Consider the following 18083-nt stretch of genomic DNA (forward strand, 5'->3'; position numbering starts at 1 on the left):
GAGTTTTCTATGCCCCTGTATTATCTTCCATAGTCAACTCTGACTCATCATCAAGACTTTATCATCCTCAAAATCCATATTTATACCTGTTAGGTTTTCATGTAATGGGGAGAAGATGACAATACCAAACCGGTTCTCCACACAGGCACATCAAACATATTTCTTCCAATCACTCACTGTTTAGTAGAGACAAAATTATGCCACAGCCTATAGAATTCGGTAAAAGCAGAACAGCCATGTCACCAAGACACTTCTTGGCTCCATAATGAACTGATCTAGAGCCCAGCTGCAAAGTCACTCACATTTGCCAAGAGAGGTTTTGAGTATTCTTTGGGACCCACCCAATGAGTACACAAACAATGATTTAAACAAAATGAAAACAAAACAAAACAAAACAGGCTGATTCACTCCAACACTCCCAGCTCCGTCCTGTAGGAAGAGGGCTAGAAAATGACGTGAGGGTTAGCCTAGGGATTTCTATATGATTTTCATTTTCAGAGCGTCTACGCAGCGTGAGGAGTAGAACACAGGGTCAAATTAGACCCGAACACACGGACCGGCTCATACATCTGTCAAAAGAATCTACGGTTCTGATTATACCATGTGCTACCACAGGGTTATTTTTATTATTAAAAAAAAAAAATCCAACTCAGTCGTCAAAAAGCAGTGTGATCAGTTTACCCCATGTTCCATGCTCTACATCACCTTATTTATTTGTATCAGATATTGAAATGATAATCTATTGCCTGTCCGAAGAGCACTCACCTCATTGTCCGACTCCACGAGAACTTGATCATATTCACTAAGCGCTACTAGAAACATGATAGAGGTGACATTTTCAAAGCAGTGTATCCATTTTCTTCTCTCTGACCTCTGGCCCCCTACATCGACCATTCTGCAAGGTTAACAATATTCATATTAATAGCATATAAAGAAAAAAAGGTCAATATAAACACAGCTTTATTTACATACTTAGAAAAAACATTCTCTAAAGAGAATGATCAAGTCAACTCAATTAAGACTTACTAAACATTTACTAATTTTCTGTTACCTAACAATCCAAGTCAAGACATTCTGGATAATAAATGATGGTGATTATAAGAAAACTATTGATTTGTATGAAAATAATACCTCTGTAAAAAATCCTGTACCAAGTCAAGCAAAATGATGTTTCACTTAATCGTGAGCAGAAGAGTCAGAAATCAACTCTGTTTTATTCATGCTAAGCTCTAATGGCAAGTACTGACTTCAGTTTCTTTTTCTATAAAATGAGAACGAAAATCCTTGTGTGTTTCTCAAGGATGCTAGAAAAGACTTCACATACATTTAAGAGATTCAAGATGCTATGTGTTTCAACATGGCATGCAATGCTTCAACAAAATGCAAATACAACTCCACTGATACTTTATCCACAGAGTATTTTGACTTGTTTTCTCCTTCCAATACTGGCAATAATTTGGGACAGGTCCAGTTATGTGGAGTACCATTGGCCTTATGCACAAATAAACTTGCTAACCTGCTTGAAGTGAAGCAGATAAGACATTAAGATGCTGCAAAAGCCATTATTTGAACTCTTTCAAGGATTTTTTTTTTTAACCTATCAATGATGTGCTGAGTTACTTGTTAGGAACTAACACTGACATCAATTAATTGGAGTTTAATGTTTATATGAAAACATCAAGCAATACATGGCACCCAAGCCAAGTTTCCTCAAATTGTTCAATCCATATCTTGAGTAAAACATGCACAGTGTTTGCAGGATAAAACAATTCCAGAGAATGAAATTTTTAGGTACAAAAGTCTGAGCATTTGTTGAAAACTGAAGTTATGTCTGGTCTTTTCCTGCTTTGACACATTAAGTGTAAACCAAGAAATCATCTAGTGGCTACTTCTAAAAGTTCTCGAAGGCACAGAAGAGATATTTAAGGGGCAAAATAATGGATTCAGGGAGACCTATGAGCTATGGACATCAAACTAGAATTTTTAAGTCTTCAGAAATATTAAATTCTAGCTCTTCCCTCATGCCAAGTGAACACTACTCATTTATATGAAATCCTCATTCTATAAAACCCTGTCACATTGAGCCCATAAGATGCTTTTTGATGATGGCGAGAAATTATTATCCTTAGTCAATACTTCTACTGTAGTGGCAAAAAAAAAAAAAGTTCTTTACAGCTAGTGAACAAAATGTAGTAAAAACAAGATATAAGAATAACCTTGTTTCAGAATTCACTATTGATTATAAAACAATGAAGAGATGAAAATCTCTGTGAAATGCTCTGTGTCTTCTGAAAATACTCTGTAGTGCAGTCATATGAGGTAGGAAATTTGGGTGTTCCAAATTGAAGATCTCTAAATGCTATGAGCTCAATCAAAGCTTAAGTCATCCAGCATGCTGGAGCTACAAGGAACCCCGGTGATTACTGAATACAACCATTTTAGAGATGGGGGAAAATGAGGTTCAGAAATATTTCTAAAATGTCACTTGCTTTACAGGTATGTCTATAAGAGTGGCATATGGCAGCCAGACTTGACTACAGGGGCAGAGACTGATTAGAATAAAACCCATAGTGCTTTGTCAGGGAATGATGGAGAGCCGGCTCATCTGAGGCACTGTAGCAGAGTTACCCAGTGGGAGTCACATAACTCCTAATTCATGTTCTTATAGTAAATGTAGTTGTCCTCAATGGTATAGGTTCCCCAAAGAACTCAACTCTCTATGCTCCAAGATATTCAAATGGCTTCACTTCTCAAAACACAATGTGGTGCATATTCTAACTAAAAGTGTAACTGATGGTATAATAAGATATTAAATGAAAACACATTAGTAGTACTTATTTTTTTCTTCTGAAAAAAAAAATTAGAATGCTTTTGCTGAAGTATTACTCAGAGAGAATAGCAGCAAAGCTTTTCATTTTTTTTCCTATACAAATTTAGTTAGGCCCATCAATCGATTTTCAAAATTATGTATTTTGAAAAATCTCAAGCAAGTTATTTCAGGAATATAAAACATCCCATATTTTTATTGCTACTGAAGGATTCTCCATTGGTACCAGCAGACTTGGTGGAAACAACATGAAAGCTCCAGACAATATATAGTTTCTATTATTAGTAGAGTCACAAAGTCATTCATATATCTTAGACAAATCTAAAAAATATATGCATTGACTTCACAATTAAAACATGACTCAAAAAATAGTCAGAACCAGTTCTCAAAGAATAATCTTCAGAACCAATGTTTAAGTGACTGATTTTGTTCAACCACTAGCAAACTTAAGATTTCATTGATTTCTTGGTGATTGAATTTGCAGTGAGAAACCTGCCCATACATCCTTCCTCTGCTTCCTCTTTCTGGAGCATATTATTTCATTTGTGTATCTAATGATAATAATTGGTCCAAAGGTGATATTTTTTTAAAGTCTACACATGATTTCAGTATTTATAGGGTTTCCCAAATGCACTATGCAAGGCACAGGAGCTGGGAGGTGAGTTTCATGTACTCAGTTACTACCTGAAAATGACACTTTGTAAGTCAAAGGGGTATTCGATGATCCCTGTGGTGGGGACTCGAACTCTAAGCACATCTTGTTGCGTAGGCAGGTAGGCGGGGTCAGCAACGCGGTCCAAGTCATTAAGATAGCTAGAGGAGGGAAGACACAATAAGAAGGTTAGGACACCATCATGCCAAATCTGGCCTATGGAAATGGAAGGGCAAAAATAAATTGTAAAAGAGAGGTGGAGAAGAGGAAGGAAAACATCAGAAAAGAATAGAGAAACCTAGAAAGTTGAAAGACAAAGCCAACCTTCCATTGGCCACAGCAAGGTAACCCATCTATGGGTTATCTGGTTCATAAGCTTTCTTGTTTCTTCTCTATCATTTAGAACCCATACAAAAAGTAGGGGGCGGGGAGAAAAGAAATGAAATGAGTCTTCTACTTTCTGCTTGTTTAGCAGGTCTGATGGGTAAAGCAGGAGTTTAAAGCAAACGGTTTTTGAATTACTTATATAAATTTTATTTGTATATTTGTATAAATAAACAGATAACAAAGTTACACATAAGGTCAGAATACTTTTTTTGTTTTTCCTTTTTGCAGAGTATCAGAGCCTTCTTCTAGAATGTATTTCCTTATTCCCCTAAGAGAGGGCAGCAGCTACCATGTCCTAAATTCTGTCCAAAGCGAAGTCATTTGTGATTAATGGGAAGCCACTACATTTGAGATTTCTGGATACTGAATTAACAATGTCTAGAGTCGGATATTTCCAGTGTTTAGAGTCACCACACCCAAACTATATAAATTTATCAGCTTATATGATACTTTCCTATTCTACTAAAAAATGCTTTTCATTTTGAAATGATTTTAGACTTACAAGAAGTAGCACAAATATTACAGAGAATTCCCCTGTACCCTGCTCCCAGCTTCCCCCAATACTAAGACCTATGTACTGACAATGCACGTATTATCAAAACCAGGAAATTGACATTGATCCAATACTATTAACGACAATCTATTTAGATTTCACTAGTTCTCACAGACACACACATATACAAACTTTTTAGGGGTGTATAGTTCTGGGAAATTTTATCACATGTAGAGATTCATGCAATTCCCACCACAACCAGGATACAGGATTGTTCTGCTACCACAAAAGATGTGTCCTGTGTACTGCCTCGCCTAAGCCTAACCCCTGGCAACCACACATATGTTCTTCAACAGAGTCATTTTGTTATTTCAAAAACATTATATTCCAGTTACTTTTCATTCTCTCAAATTGCAAAAAATATTTTGCAACTCTGAGAATGATGTGATTTGATAATAATTAACAAACAGGAGAAAAGGAGTTTCTGCATAGCATCCTAATGACTTCAAAGACCTGCTACGCTCCCCTTGGCCCTGTAGAGGATGGGGCACAGATAGTTTCAAAACATACAACTACAAAGCGTATACGCAAAGTAACTAACATGTGAATAAGACTTAAAGGTGGTCCCATTAATAGAAATGGAAGGTATTAGAATGTCAACACCTTTATGCCTACAAATAAGACAGTGAGTTCTGAGGCACATAACAGAAAATGCTTGGTGCAGAGCAAGAGGTAATTCAGCAAGTGCACAATTACTCAGTTGACGTGTATTTGTGCACTTAGGAGAAGGGTTCTGTCTTACCCAGCCTTAGAATTGCCTCAGTATCTAAAAGAGTGTCTGGCAGACAATATTTAAGGAATATTGGTTGGATGGATAGATGGATTTCCTATGCTGGTATTTAGTCTTAGCATTATTAAATACCATTGTTACTAGAGGTGTCTCCACATTAATTATATTATGAAATTTGAAAATTTGAAACTGGGTGCTGACAAGAAATAGTGCATTATTGTTAGAGAAGATTCATGCTATAAAATAGCAGAGCTAAGTGACTTTCACAAAGACATAAAATTATTGCCTTTTTGGAGGTATATCAATTCTTTGAGACAAGAAAAGGATCATCTCGCAAATTCCTAATGCAAAGTAGTGAATTAATTAGTATTCTACTGGCCTCATCCTAAACACATCAATGATTCTCTAGCTGGCAATCAGCACTCTACTGACTGATAGGAACCAGCCTGATATCTTTAATTATTATAAAAATGGCTAGAGGATGAAGACAAAGAGGCTGGGAAAACACTGGTGTGGGAGGCAGGAGGAAAAGTAGGTTGGATCCAAAATTTTAGTCAGTACCTTGGCATGGTCTTGGAGGTATCTGATGTGGTTAAAGAGCCCAAGTCCTGGGAGGTGCTTTGTATCTCTCTACAGAGAAATCAGCTCATCACACTCTAAGTGTGAAATCAAATGGCTACTCTGTAGACATCAAGTTTTGATTTATCAACTCCTTGATTTGAAAAACTTGAATGTACATTTTGAAACCCATGGGACCACCACTTAACTACTATATATAAAAATCAATTCAGAGGAATCAGAGAAGTTCTAACTTACACTGACAAGCTGGCTCAGAAATATGGTGCCCAATAAACCATTTCTACTCACTTAATACAATTCACAGAGGCCAAAGAGAGGGCAGCTAATTCTTGTACACCAGGTGCTGCCGTGTTCCTGTGCTAAAGAAAAATCGTGGCTTTCTGTTTGCCAAAGGTAAACTAAACAGACTACTCATTGCCACTCCACTTTCTTTTTTTTTTTTTAATTTTTATTTATTTATGATAGTCACACAGCGAGAGAGAGAGGCAGAGACACAGGCAGAGGGAGAAGCAGGCTCCATGCACCGGGAGCCCGACATGGGATTCGATTCCGGGTCTCCGGGATCGCACCCTGGGCCAAAGGCAGGCGCTAAACCGCTGTGCCACCCAGGGATCCCGCCACTCCACTTTCAAATACGAATGTGTATTTGCATTGAGAACTTCAAGAATCATCACACAAAGTGTGAAATTAAAACACTGTACCCTATGGGACTGATTCTGTGACCAAAAAGCCACTTACTGTGGCTTACTGACTTCTCTAAAAATATTACCCATGGTATCTGTCCACCAGCCAAGGGCACTACTGAAATACTAGCTGAATATCTATAGCGTTCATACTTGCAAATATATTCTTCCTTCTTCATCTTTCTTTCACTCTTTTTCCATGTCAGTATGGTTCACAGAAAGTAACAACGGCTTCATAACAAACTTACACTGACCACTTACTTGTCATGCTCTGCTCTGATCTGTCCACTGCCCGGGTAATGACAAATTTCATAGCAAGGAAATGACTATTACAGATGTTCCATGCACTTCTGATCAAATGAACTACAGTTCTTTTTTTTTTTTTTAAAGATTTTATTTATTAATGAGAGAGACACAGAGAGAGGCAGAGACATAGGCAAAGGGAGAAGCAGGCTCCCTGTGGGGAACACAATGTGGGACTCAACTCTAGGACCCGGGATCACCCCCCAAGCCGAAGGCCACTAAGTCACCCAGGTATCCTTGAACTATAGTTCTTGCTTGACATTCTTTTTGCTTTGTCTCAGTTGGGTGGTGGAGAGAAAGGCTCACTTTAATTTAGAGTCTTGAAGTTATATTAATTGAGCTTAACAAGAGAAAAAAGCTGAAGGAAACAGTATTGAGGTCTGCTAGTTATACTGCACATCATCTAGAACCCAAACCCAAAACACCTCCAAACAAGGCAAGAAAGACAAAACAAAACAAAACACCACAACAAACCACTCAATGAAATAGAAGACATAAGTGCCTGTGTCCCAGAGGAAGGTCTGAATGTCTCAGTAGCTACACCAGGATTGAAGACAATATGTGAGGCAGGTGAAAGGTGTCTGCGGCCAAGACCTGCATTCTTCATTGCTGGGGGGTGGCTAGTACTCTCCCTGCATCAGCGCCACCTACCCACCTACGTGTTCCCCCTTTGTTTTGTGCTCACAACACATTCTGCATTTCACATTTGCTTCGGGGAGGAAGTCACTCTGCTCCTTTAGAAATGTGGTTATGGAGCGGTAGGACCAGCACATCCTCATGCGTTGATTCTTGTCACATTCTGAGAAAAGGTAATAGAAGAGTCTCTGAGCTGAACTGTGTTTTCCATTGAAGCATCTCATCTTCTGAGGAGAAACCTGGGTGGAATATGGGGATGGGGTTGGGGGTGGTCCGTGGTGGATTATTCCATTCATTTAACCTTTTACAAAGAAACACTGGGATCTGAACAAATTTATATTGCAGAGTAAATTCAGAGAGTTAATTATAGCTATAATTTGTTTTGTAGGAATGATTCTGAGTGGCTGCTGAGGTCATTCTCAGGGTGTTGCTATGGTGACAGGCACAAGGTACATTTCCAAGGCAATGTATGTGTAACAAGTGGCTCGCTGTTCGTGTCTGGTCACTGACACTTAGCTGAGGTCCCAGAACACAGCAGGTGCTCAACACGTGACCCAAATTAAAACAACTTTATGGAAAATGCGGTAGTGGTTAGAACGGCAGGTTATACCTTTTAGGAGAAAACACAGGAGTAAGGGGGTTGTTAGCTACCTGCCTTTCTGTAATTACCTCACTGGGACATCACCGGCCTGCATTATGTAAGAACTGAATTCTGAATTTAAATGCCTCTGACGAATATAGAGACAACACAGAAAGGAAAGGCATCATTTAACTTCATTTAGTAGATGTACTTCCTGCTCTTCTTCGGGTCCTGGTTGCAGAATGAAATAATTTGTGTATCCGTTTTATGCTTGTCAATACCCAGCTTTCAGGCCCTGGAATTCGCTCTAACCCCAGGCAAATGGAGGGAGTGGTACCTTCCTGATGAACAATTCTGCATCTTCTCTTTAATGGAAGAAACAGGTTTCTGATGGTTTTCAGTGAAAGGCAAGGCGACAAGAAAACTCATGTAGTAATATTTCGTTTCTTTCCTACCATGAGAAAAATGCAGGGCCATCTAGAATTCACAGATACATTTTGACCATGACATTCTAGAAGGTGCTAAGGCTATGTCTGAGATCTCCAGCATCTGATCCCTGCCTGCAAGGAGTTTACCAATGTATGGCAAGAAAAGAGTTACATGAGGAAGAGAGAGGGTAAAGTCATTTTCTGGGAACTTGTTTGAACTGTCTCTAATTCTTGAAAATTATCCACAAAACATCCTTCTGCAGTATGAGTGATCTGATTAAGGAAGTCGTGCTCATTAGTTTATAATTACACCTTGTAACTGCTAAACTCCTTATATATTTAAATTCTGGGTCACCTCTGGCTATAGAAAAACAAGAAATTAAAAAATGGGATATAATTACTTTAAATGGTTAAAAAATATATGAGGGAAGCTTAAATGTCACTAAAATAAAAGCCCCAATCAAATAACTTATGTCATTTTTCTCTCTTGAATTTTTTTTTTAATTCCAATTGGGGGCACCTGGGTGGCTTAGTCAGTTAAGTGACCAACTCTTGATTTCAGCTCAGGTCATGATCATCAGGATGGTGAGATTGAGCCCAGCAGTGGGTTCTGAGCTGGGTCTGCAGCCTGCTTAAGATTTGCTCTCTTCTTCTGCCGCTACTTCTCCCCTTCCTTGCTCTCCCCTCACCAAAAAAATTCCAATTGTTCCTCTGTTTTGCCATTAGTTTGCCAATAACAGTTTTGAGTTCACCTTCCAATTTGATTTACGCTCAAATCTGATATGTAATGGGAACTAATTTTTGTTTGAAGTATCTTTTTAAAATTAAAGAGAAGAAGGGATGCCTGGGTAGCTCAGATGGTTAAGCCAGCCAACTCTTAGTTTCTGCTCAGGTCATGATCTTGGGGTCCTGCTCAGGCTCCCTGCTAAGTGGGCAGTCTGCTTGTTTCTTTCTCCCTCTTCCTCTTCTCCTGCTCCCTCTCTCTCTCAAATAAATAAATAAATCTTTAAAAAAAATTAAAGAGAAAAAAATCCCCATCATCTATGACTGGAAGGGTAAGTGGAAATCTAAACCAAGAATAGCACAGAAATTAGAAATACAGTGTTTTTTTTTTTTTAATGAAAGAAACATGAATAAAATTTAGAGATGACTCAGCAGGTAAACTATATCACATTACAGCTGTGGTTAAAAAAAAAATGTAGCAAGTTATAGGCATACAACCCTCAGCAATTACACCAAAAGGGGGAAAGTACCTGTGGGTGGTAAGTGAAAAAAGGAATCTCTGATGTTTGGTATAAATCCAACCAAACATAGTAAGATAAATGAATAGCACCTTGGAGTGTTTAATGTAGCATGCTATGGGGCGGCGTTGCAGGTATGTGCTGGCATACTTCAATCCCTGTGGAAGGGCCTTCTATTGAGAGGTTGTATTTATAACAGATTTGCAGCTCAAGTCAGATATTAAAAATGAAGTTCTGGCACAGAAAATGACTCTGGGTAGAATTTCACATTTTTAATTATTGAAAAGAAGGTTAGAAAAACTAGGTCAACTTCATTAAAAATCCTAAGAAGACCTCATTGTAAGAGGAACAGTCTTGGGGGAGTTGAAAGCTAGATCATGTCGTGAGATCTTATTTGGCACTGTCAAAAGCAGTGGAAGCTAAGGAGAAACCAGAAACCCATGATTCTTGTACCATGTGACCGCAAGGATTCAAAGGCAAAAAGGAAAAGAAATTGTCAAAGTGAACATTAAAAAAAAAAAACAAAAACAAGGGAAGAATAGGCCTGCAAAACTGCCATTCTGAGGGGAGAGTCAAGTACAGGTTTTGGTGCCAAGAGCCATCCAAGTCCCTCCCTTATCTGGCAGATCCTGCTGCTGAAATGAGCCTGGTTGGTAATCTGGTTAGGCTGGTTAGCAGCAGAGGATTACTCATTACACAAACACTCCCATCTCCTGAAAGAACTCATGTGGTGGAGAGCCAACTAACGTTCCTCCTTCGTTTTTTTAACACCTGGCACAACCATGATCAGAGTTCAAGGAAACCCAGCAGGTATTACAGGGATTTGGGTCCTAAGAAGTTATTTGTTTTTAACACAAAATTCCAGATTTAAAATGAGATCACCCAGTGGTAGAAAGGAGGTGATGCACTCATGGTTTTGTGAGACCGACTCAAGGGAGAACAAAAGAGAAGCCTAAGAAATCCTGCTTTCCAATGATCCTTTGCCTAAGAACTAAATCAACCCAGAAAAGCAGATTTGTAAAAGTAAATTAAGTATCTTTAGAAAGATTCTATTTCTGCGTTAAACAGTTTCAGCTTTTTAGGGATCTTACATATTAATAGTTGATCTGGATGTTTCACATAAAGAGACCATCAGTGTCTAATGGGGACTGGGCAACTGTGTATCTATCAGAGAGACATGAGGGCCAGGGCCAGGGTTGGGTGACAGAGATAGATTCTCAAGTCTGTTGCTCAAACAAATAAATTGACTTTATAATTAAAAACAAAAGCAAAATGAGGGAAGAGAGAGAGAGGAAGTAAGAGAGAGAGAAAAAGGAAGAGGCCCTTTTCAATATGCTGGTTTGGCTCTGTGCTTTGTTAATTTGTCTTTTATATGATAACTTCCAAAGCTGCCAACTAATTTTGATACAATTTTTATACTTTGAAAAACTATCAAGAAACACCAGAAAACTCCTTTTATCCTTGCCTGCCTGTCCTGAAACGCAATAGCAGTGCTTAATACGGTTAATATAAACAGATTTACTGAAAATCTGTTACATATTAAAGCTAAAGCACTGTGTGTGTTGAAGGGAGGGGGGCTAGCACAGGGAGCTGGCACAAAATACTTAATATATATATATTCTTTGCCTTGAGGGATATCAGGCTACCTGGGAAACAAAGATAACACAGATGAATCAATTAAGAAATAATTAAGTGCCAAATTGTGAGCTGCTAACTATGAATGCAATAAGAAAAGAGAGATGATTATGAACTGTAGTCACTAGAGAATAGTGTGGAGGAGGAGTGGGGGATGAGTGACACTGCACAGATGAAATGGGATTTGAATAGGCAGAAAGGAAGAGAGAAGATGGGAAGAAATTAGGAAAGACACAGAACGTACTTACTTTCTTATTACTCATTCATTCAGGCAATTATGTTCTCGGAAAGTCTACACTGAGAGCTAGGCACTGTGCATACACTGAGTGGGAACCATAAAATAAGAGAAAAAAATGTGAGTCCTGTCCTCCAGGAGCTTGTACTCTGGCAATGGAAATGAGAGTGCTGTAAACAAATATGCTATAATGCAGACATGATGCGGGTCATCAGAGAGGCTTCAGTGATTGTAGCCAAGAGTCAGCAGTGAGAAAAAAAAAAAAGGCTTCTGATTCAAGCAGGCATCTCAATGTCATGCCCCCTTAACTTGGGCATGGGTTCTGTATGATCAGCCCCTTCATTCTGACATGGATGATCAGGTCTGAGGACCTGGTCATATGTTACACTACTTGAATCAATTATAGATCAAAATTCAAATCATTAAATCAAGATGCCATAGTGATAACGAAAAAAAACCCCATAAGGGTCAGCCAATCAGAGTCAAAAGACTGACTGGCAGACAGGGAATCAAAATAAAGGAACCCAAGTGACTTTAAAGGTTATATGTGGATAGCAAGGTTCCTGGGCTGACTTGTGACTGGAGGTTGAGTTGTCTTCTGGTCAGGTACATGTTCTACTAGGCACCTTACAAAATCCTGTCAACCCTACTCTTGGTTCCACTGATGGTTCAACCCTATCACACTCCTCCCTTACCAGCTGTATCAAGCACTACGATGGTACAAAAGGTAAGACTATATGTAAGACACAATCCTTGCTCTTAAAGCCAAATCAACTCAATGAACACTTCTGGTCGTCTATACCACCTTTAGTACTTTTAGTACTAGACATCATTTGCATGGCATTTAGAGGGGAATGCGGTGGGGGGGGGGAGGGTGGAATATGAGAGTTCTCTGAGGCTTGCTCCCTATCAAGTTTTGTTGTGCAAAGCAATGCTTATAGAATACTGCTGAAGGAATATGGGCCATCCATCCTCAGAGTACTCTAAAATTTAGCTTTGGGGAACTCAAAGTAGTGGGGTTCTAAGGTATCTAAGTGGAAGTAGAAGCAGAATACCAGTTGCCTTTCAACATTTCTTCTACATGAGCAATTTGCCCTTTTGTTGGGGGGTTGGGGGGATCAGACAGTAAATATTCTAGGCTTTGTGGGCCATTCGTTTTCTGTTACAACTGTTCAACTCTGCCACTGGGCATGAAACCAGCTATGGACAATACATAAACAAATGAGCATGGCTGTGTTCCAGTAAGACTTTATTTATAAAAACAGGCAGCAGGCTGATTGGTCTGAGGGACTGCCAATCCCTGTTCTGTAGTAACACCACCTCTGGTCTCAAATGGGGACAATGCCATCCTGGGTGGATCAAACTACAGAAGTCACAGATGCTCTGCCAAAATGTGAGAAGGCAGCACACTGACAATGTGAAGCCTGTCACCCATAACCACTATACTCTTCGGGCAGAGTGAATGAATGGTAGACAGGTGCCCTTTCCCTACTACATCTCAGTAATGAAGGTTAGAGTGTTAGAGCATATCTAAGTCTTATCTTAGCATCTCTAAAGCGCCAAGTGTTCTGAAAAAGGAATAATAAAGACCCGCATCTTAGAATCATCAGAGTTCACTGTGGAAGACAAATACAGGGTTTTTTGTTTGTTTTGTTTGTTTTATTCTTGCAAAAGGTTATTAGGAGATACGGCTCATTAGATAACAAAACAGAACAAAAATAGAGGTAAATATGTCACTCAAGTGAAAAAAATGACACTTTACTGTCGCTCCTTAAAAAGACAAATATAACTCAAGATCGATGCCCTCTTCCAAGCTAAAGACAGCATTTGTAGTAATTTAACCATGTAGAATATATAATCTCTTTGTTCATTCCATTTCAGGTAAATTTCGGGGTGCCAGGTTTTCACTTGACTGCATAGGATAATGGTTTCTCATATAAAGACAGTCTGCTGTAATAGACTACAGGATTTCACAGTTTAAAAGAGAATTTAAGAGATTATAGCTAGCACACAAGAGGCAAGTAAGGTTTACAGTGAAAGACTGAGAGGTGATGAGGGGCAGAGGGAATTTCATAAAAGACTAGACCCTGACTCAATGTTCTCTTGACAAGACAATGGTCTTGTCTGCCTCCAGAAGTCTGCAGTAGGCTTATATTCCCTTTTTATCATCAGATAAAAAGTAAAGTCAGGATGGCTGCAAGAGTCAGAGGAAACACCCTAGAGTTCCAATATTTGGCTCATCAGTAGGGTACTTTTAGCACAGTATCTCTTCAAGAAGAATTTGGCCCCAGATCAGGTGGATATGCTAAATCCACCTCTGAAATTCCTTTTGTACTTCAAATTCAACATTCAAATTCCTTCTGCATTTGTATATTAAGTTAAAAATTTAAGCATGAGGTTAAAATTAAACTGCAATGTTGACTTATGCCCAAAAGCCAACTTGCATATGTATTGGATTTATAGGCTATGGAACATATGGAGATTTCCAGGTGTCTGATCTGCTGAACTCCTTGGAGGGAATTTCAGGAAAGTGAGATTAGGGATTATTTGGTCTCCTAAAGTGAACACAGATAGAGCAGTCTCTGCCAAAACCCTGCAATGTGAGGACTTTTCTTACTATATGCCAATGTGATTGAGATTTGTGTTCTCTGGTTACTGTCAGGGAGCTTTTGGTACTGTAGGCAGTGAACTCATTTGACCTGATGTTTCAGCATATTAAAGCAGGTGGTGGACCCCAGAAAAAAAAAAAGTAAACCTACAGCCATCTGTTTATTGTGTACTTTATCTAAAGATATTCAGAGCCCTCAGGCTTTTTTTTTTATCAATAACAAAAAAGCCAATAAAGGAATTTATAAAATTTTCCAGCATCTTAGAGTGTTTTTTATTCTTTCAATAAATAAAATAGGAAGAATATATCAAACTAAAGCCAATTGCAAACTTATCCCAAACTGCTTATCCATTGCCTGGACTTTCCCCACCTCCTATCTCTGTGTTGCCTGTCCTTTGAGCCATCTGATTGTTTATTATGATCAGTAAGTTAGCTAATGCAAGTAGAAAAAGGGAAGCTCAAATGATTTTGTCATATCCTTCTTATTGGCTCTAGGTTGACTCCAGCAAAAAGTGAATGGATAGAGTATGGGCTAAAGGGTACAGGCTAAAATAAAGAAATAATAATTCTGAATTATCTGTGATTTAGAACATCTTCCATGATATATGAATAATTGATGTGTTGTTAAACAGGAAAAATTTTCTGGATGATAATTAAAACCTTGCTGGGTTTGTTTTCCAGTAATTCTATGTAATTTTCCCTCTTGACCTTACACACAGGGAAGTACCCAACGGCAACATTTATAAAGATTAATGAATAATTTGTACCGTTCCTGTCACAGATGTTTATCTATTAGTCTATCATGGTCAATTGTCTATCTAGCTATCTCTTACCTACTCATCCTCTGCGAAGCTGTATTTCACAGTGATTAAAAACTTGGGTTCTAGAGACAGAAATCTGATTTCAGAGGGACCTGGGTGGCTCAGTGATTGAGTGTCTGCCTTTGGCTCAAGTTGTGATCCTGGGACCCTGAGATCAAGTCCCGCATCTGGCTCCCTACAGGGAGCCTACTTCTCCCTCTGCCTGTATCTTTGCCTCTTTCTTGGTGTCCCTCATGAACAAATAATAAAATCTTAAAAACAAAAAGAAGAAGAAAAAGAGGAGGAGGAGGAGAAGGAGGAGGAAGAAGCAAAAGAAGATGAGAGCCATGCTTGGCTTCTACTCTCAGCATTCCTGGCAAGTGGCTGTCATGGACTCTCAGCATCAGCAGGGTCCTGGAGAGAACAGCTATCACGCTGCAAGCTCTGGGCAGAGGTGCATGGCAGGCCCCACTTCTCACACTGCTAGAGATGACAATTTCAACTGAAGAACCATAAGTAGGTCCTGAGTTTGGAAAGAGTTCTGTAAGGTGATAATATCATGCAAGCAATTAAGTCTAGAATATCAATGAAGTATCGTTCATTTTAATTATAAAGACAGAACAATATAGAAGATTACAGGAAATAAAGGAGGGAGATAAAATGCTAAAGATACACCAGTGGGACACCCACAAAAATGTCAGAAAAGAGGTAACAACTATCTTGAGTATAAGGAAAGAAATTATTTTGAGTTATGAGTATTCTACAGTTACTCTGTGAAAAAGAAATCAGTACTAGGACTCAGTGGTGCTCAGGATGTGGGGCCCACCTCCTCACTGGTGCTCTCCCTACAGTTCCCAGAGCATCTGCTGGGACTACATGGGAGACCTACACAGGAAACAGAGCATCAGGTGGGTGAATCCAACATACCACAGGTCCTATCCTGGGATAGGTGCTAGGAGGAATTTCCTAGCTAAGGAAAAGCAGAAGAGCCCTAGACTAACTGGGGAAGAATAAGGTGTCTCTGATACTCAGTGGGATTAAAGGTGGGCCAGCCAGGCTACAGGGCAGTGGTCTATAAAGAGTGCTACAATATCTTGGGAAGAGACCAAAAACACGGGGCCAGCTAACTCAGGCTTCTACATACAACTCCTTACATAACTGGTAGCAATATATTGGTTCTACAACTCTTGAAGTAGTCTACTAGAGAAAATAAAGGGGGGGGGGTACCCAAACAAAATACAAAATGCCTCCCTACGTATCAAGTAGCTAAGGTGACCAAATGCTCCTGCTTAGCCAACATTCCCAACTCATGCCTTTTATTGCAGTCTAATTATTATTTTTTTAAAGATTCCATCTACTTATTTGAGAGACAGAGAGACAGAGAGACAAAGAGAGAGAGAGAGAGCAAGAGCAGTGGGAGGAAAGGGAGAAGCAGGCTCCCTGTTGAGCAGGGATCCCAACATGGGGCTTGATCCCAGGACCCTGGGATCATGACCTGAGTCAAAGGCAGACACCCAACTGCCTGAGCTACCCAGGCGCCAGGCACCTCTCAGCCTAATTATTAATGGCAACCCCTTCCTTCTCAAAATGTCTTGGTCCAAATGATAAATTATATGGTCACCATCTATTTCGTCCATACACGTTACTGTAACAAAAAGACTGAAACACGTGCCTTTTAGCAGAAAATTTATTAAAGCGTAATTAAATAGCACCAGCTGAGGAAAAAACCTTCTATTTCAAGAAGAATACCAATGTGGACTGGCTGATAAAAGTAGAAAAATAACTATTTTGTAAATCCTAAGTGAATTATTAAATCACACAAGACTTATTAAATGGAAGCAAAACCATGAAGTGAAGAGCTGATGGGGGATCAGAGATCACCCAGTGACAAAGTAACACCATGCAGACTGCTTTTGGTGTCACAAGGAAAAATATAACTTTATAATGGAGAGGGTCAGCACCCTAATACTGCAGTGAGCCTTACCTTCACCAACAATGAGCAAACAACATTACCCCAAATGCATTCTATTTACATTTAACTTGAATCTAATCGAGTCTTTAAATGTAATTTCCAGTTTATAGTAAATTCAGGAGACAGAAGAGCAAATTAATTCATACTATATAAGGTAGCAATCAGGTTAATTTCTTCAACATACCAGTGAAATGCAAACAGGACTCTACTAGATCACAAGAGCCTAAGGGACATAAAAACCAAAGCAAATGTGCATTCTTAAAACCGACCAACTCTAAAGGACATTTTGGAAGAATTTGGGAAGTGTGAATATGAACTGAGTATAATGATAAAAAGGACTGATGATTAATTTTAGATGTAATGTGGTATTATTTATTATGTAGGGAAATATTTTTTTCAAGAGATGGATACTGAAATGTGGATATGTAAGAATATGTAGTAATTTACTTTCTTACTTCTGCATACAAATATGGTTAAAAAAGAATCAGGGGTATGTGCACACATATAGACCCACATATATATAGTTCAGAAAATCAACCTCTCCATATCCCCATTAGGGCAAAGTAAAACAGTTTAAAGAGTAATGTGTCCAAAGGCATGTTTCTATGGTAGACACAGCCTATACAACAGAATTCTAAAATGGCAGCTTTCCCAGAATCAGTGCTAATGGGGGTCTAAAGAAATGGCCTTGAAGAGCTCTTTCCCTAAAGTAGATGTTGCCACATGCTATTCTTGTAGTAACTCATGGGCACCTGCCTAGAAATCCACAAATCTAAACTGAGGAATGTCACCAGATGTGGAGAGAGTCTCATTTCAAGAATACAAGCAGAGCAGCTCATATAGGTGTCCTCGGTGCAAACAAGGAGTCTCTCACAGGGTCCATCCCCAGAGCAGGAGGCAAAATCATTTTCTAAGGGGGAACCCTGACCCTGGTAAGCATGTCATTATTAGACATCGGTGCTCTGAGGCCCCAGTGGCAGGACCCCTCTGTAGGGAGGAAAGCTATAGGTGACAGGTAAAGAACGGAACAGGTGAGGACGGGGGAGAGACAGATATGTGAAAGAAGCTGAGAGACAGACACAGATATGATGAGAGAATGGAGGATTTATTAGTAAATATAACTTGGTAATGAAGGATTTATTGCTTAGTAAGGGCCAGGAGAGGTATCACGGTAACAGAGTGAGAAATGCAGAGGAGGAGCAGGAGAACCCAAAAGAATGACAGATGAGGGTGG

At 39.2% G+C, this 18083-nt stretch overlaps 1 protein-coding gene across 4 annotated transcripts in view; it reads right to left on the reverse strand.

Annotated features, from left to right (window-relative positions):
* LOC112922087 (guanine nucleotide-binding protein G(q) subunit alpha) overlaps positions 1 to 18083 on the reverse strand; it is a 307767-nt gene that overhangs the window by 76834 nt on the left and 212850 nt on the right. For all 4 annotated transcript variants that reach the window (XM_072762711.1, XM_072762718.1, XM_026001512.2 and 1 more), the window contains 2 exons: positions 3512 to 3640; positions 766 to 895 (listed from right to left, as the gene is read on the reverse strand). In XM_072762711.1, coding sequence (XP_072618812.1) covers positions 766 to 895; positions 3512 to 3640 — 259 coding nt within the window. The remainder of the gene's footprint in view (positions 1 to 765; positions 896 to 3511; positions 3641 to 18083) is intronic.

The sequence above is a fragment of the Vulpes vulpes genome, chromosome 1, assembly GCF_048418805.1.
Source record: "Vulpes vulpes isolate BD-2025 chromosome 1, VulVul3, whole genome shotgun sequence".
In the NCBI taxonomy this organism is placed as follows: Eukaryota; Metazoa; Chordata; class Mammalia; order Carnivora; family Canidae; genus Vulpes; species Vulpes vulpes.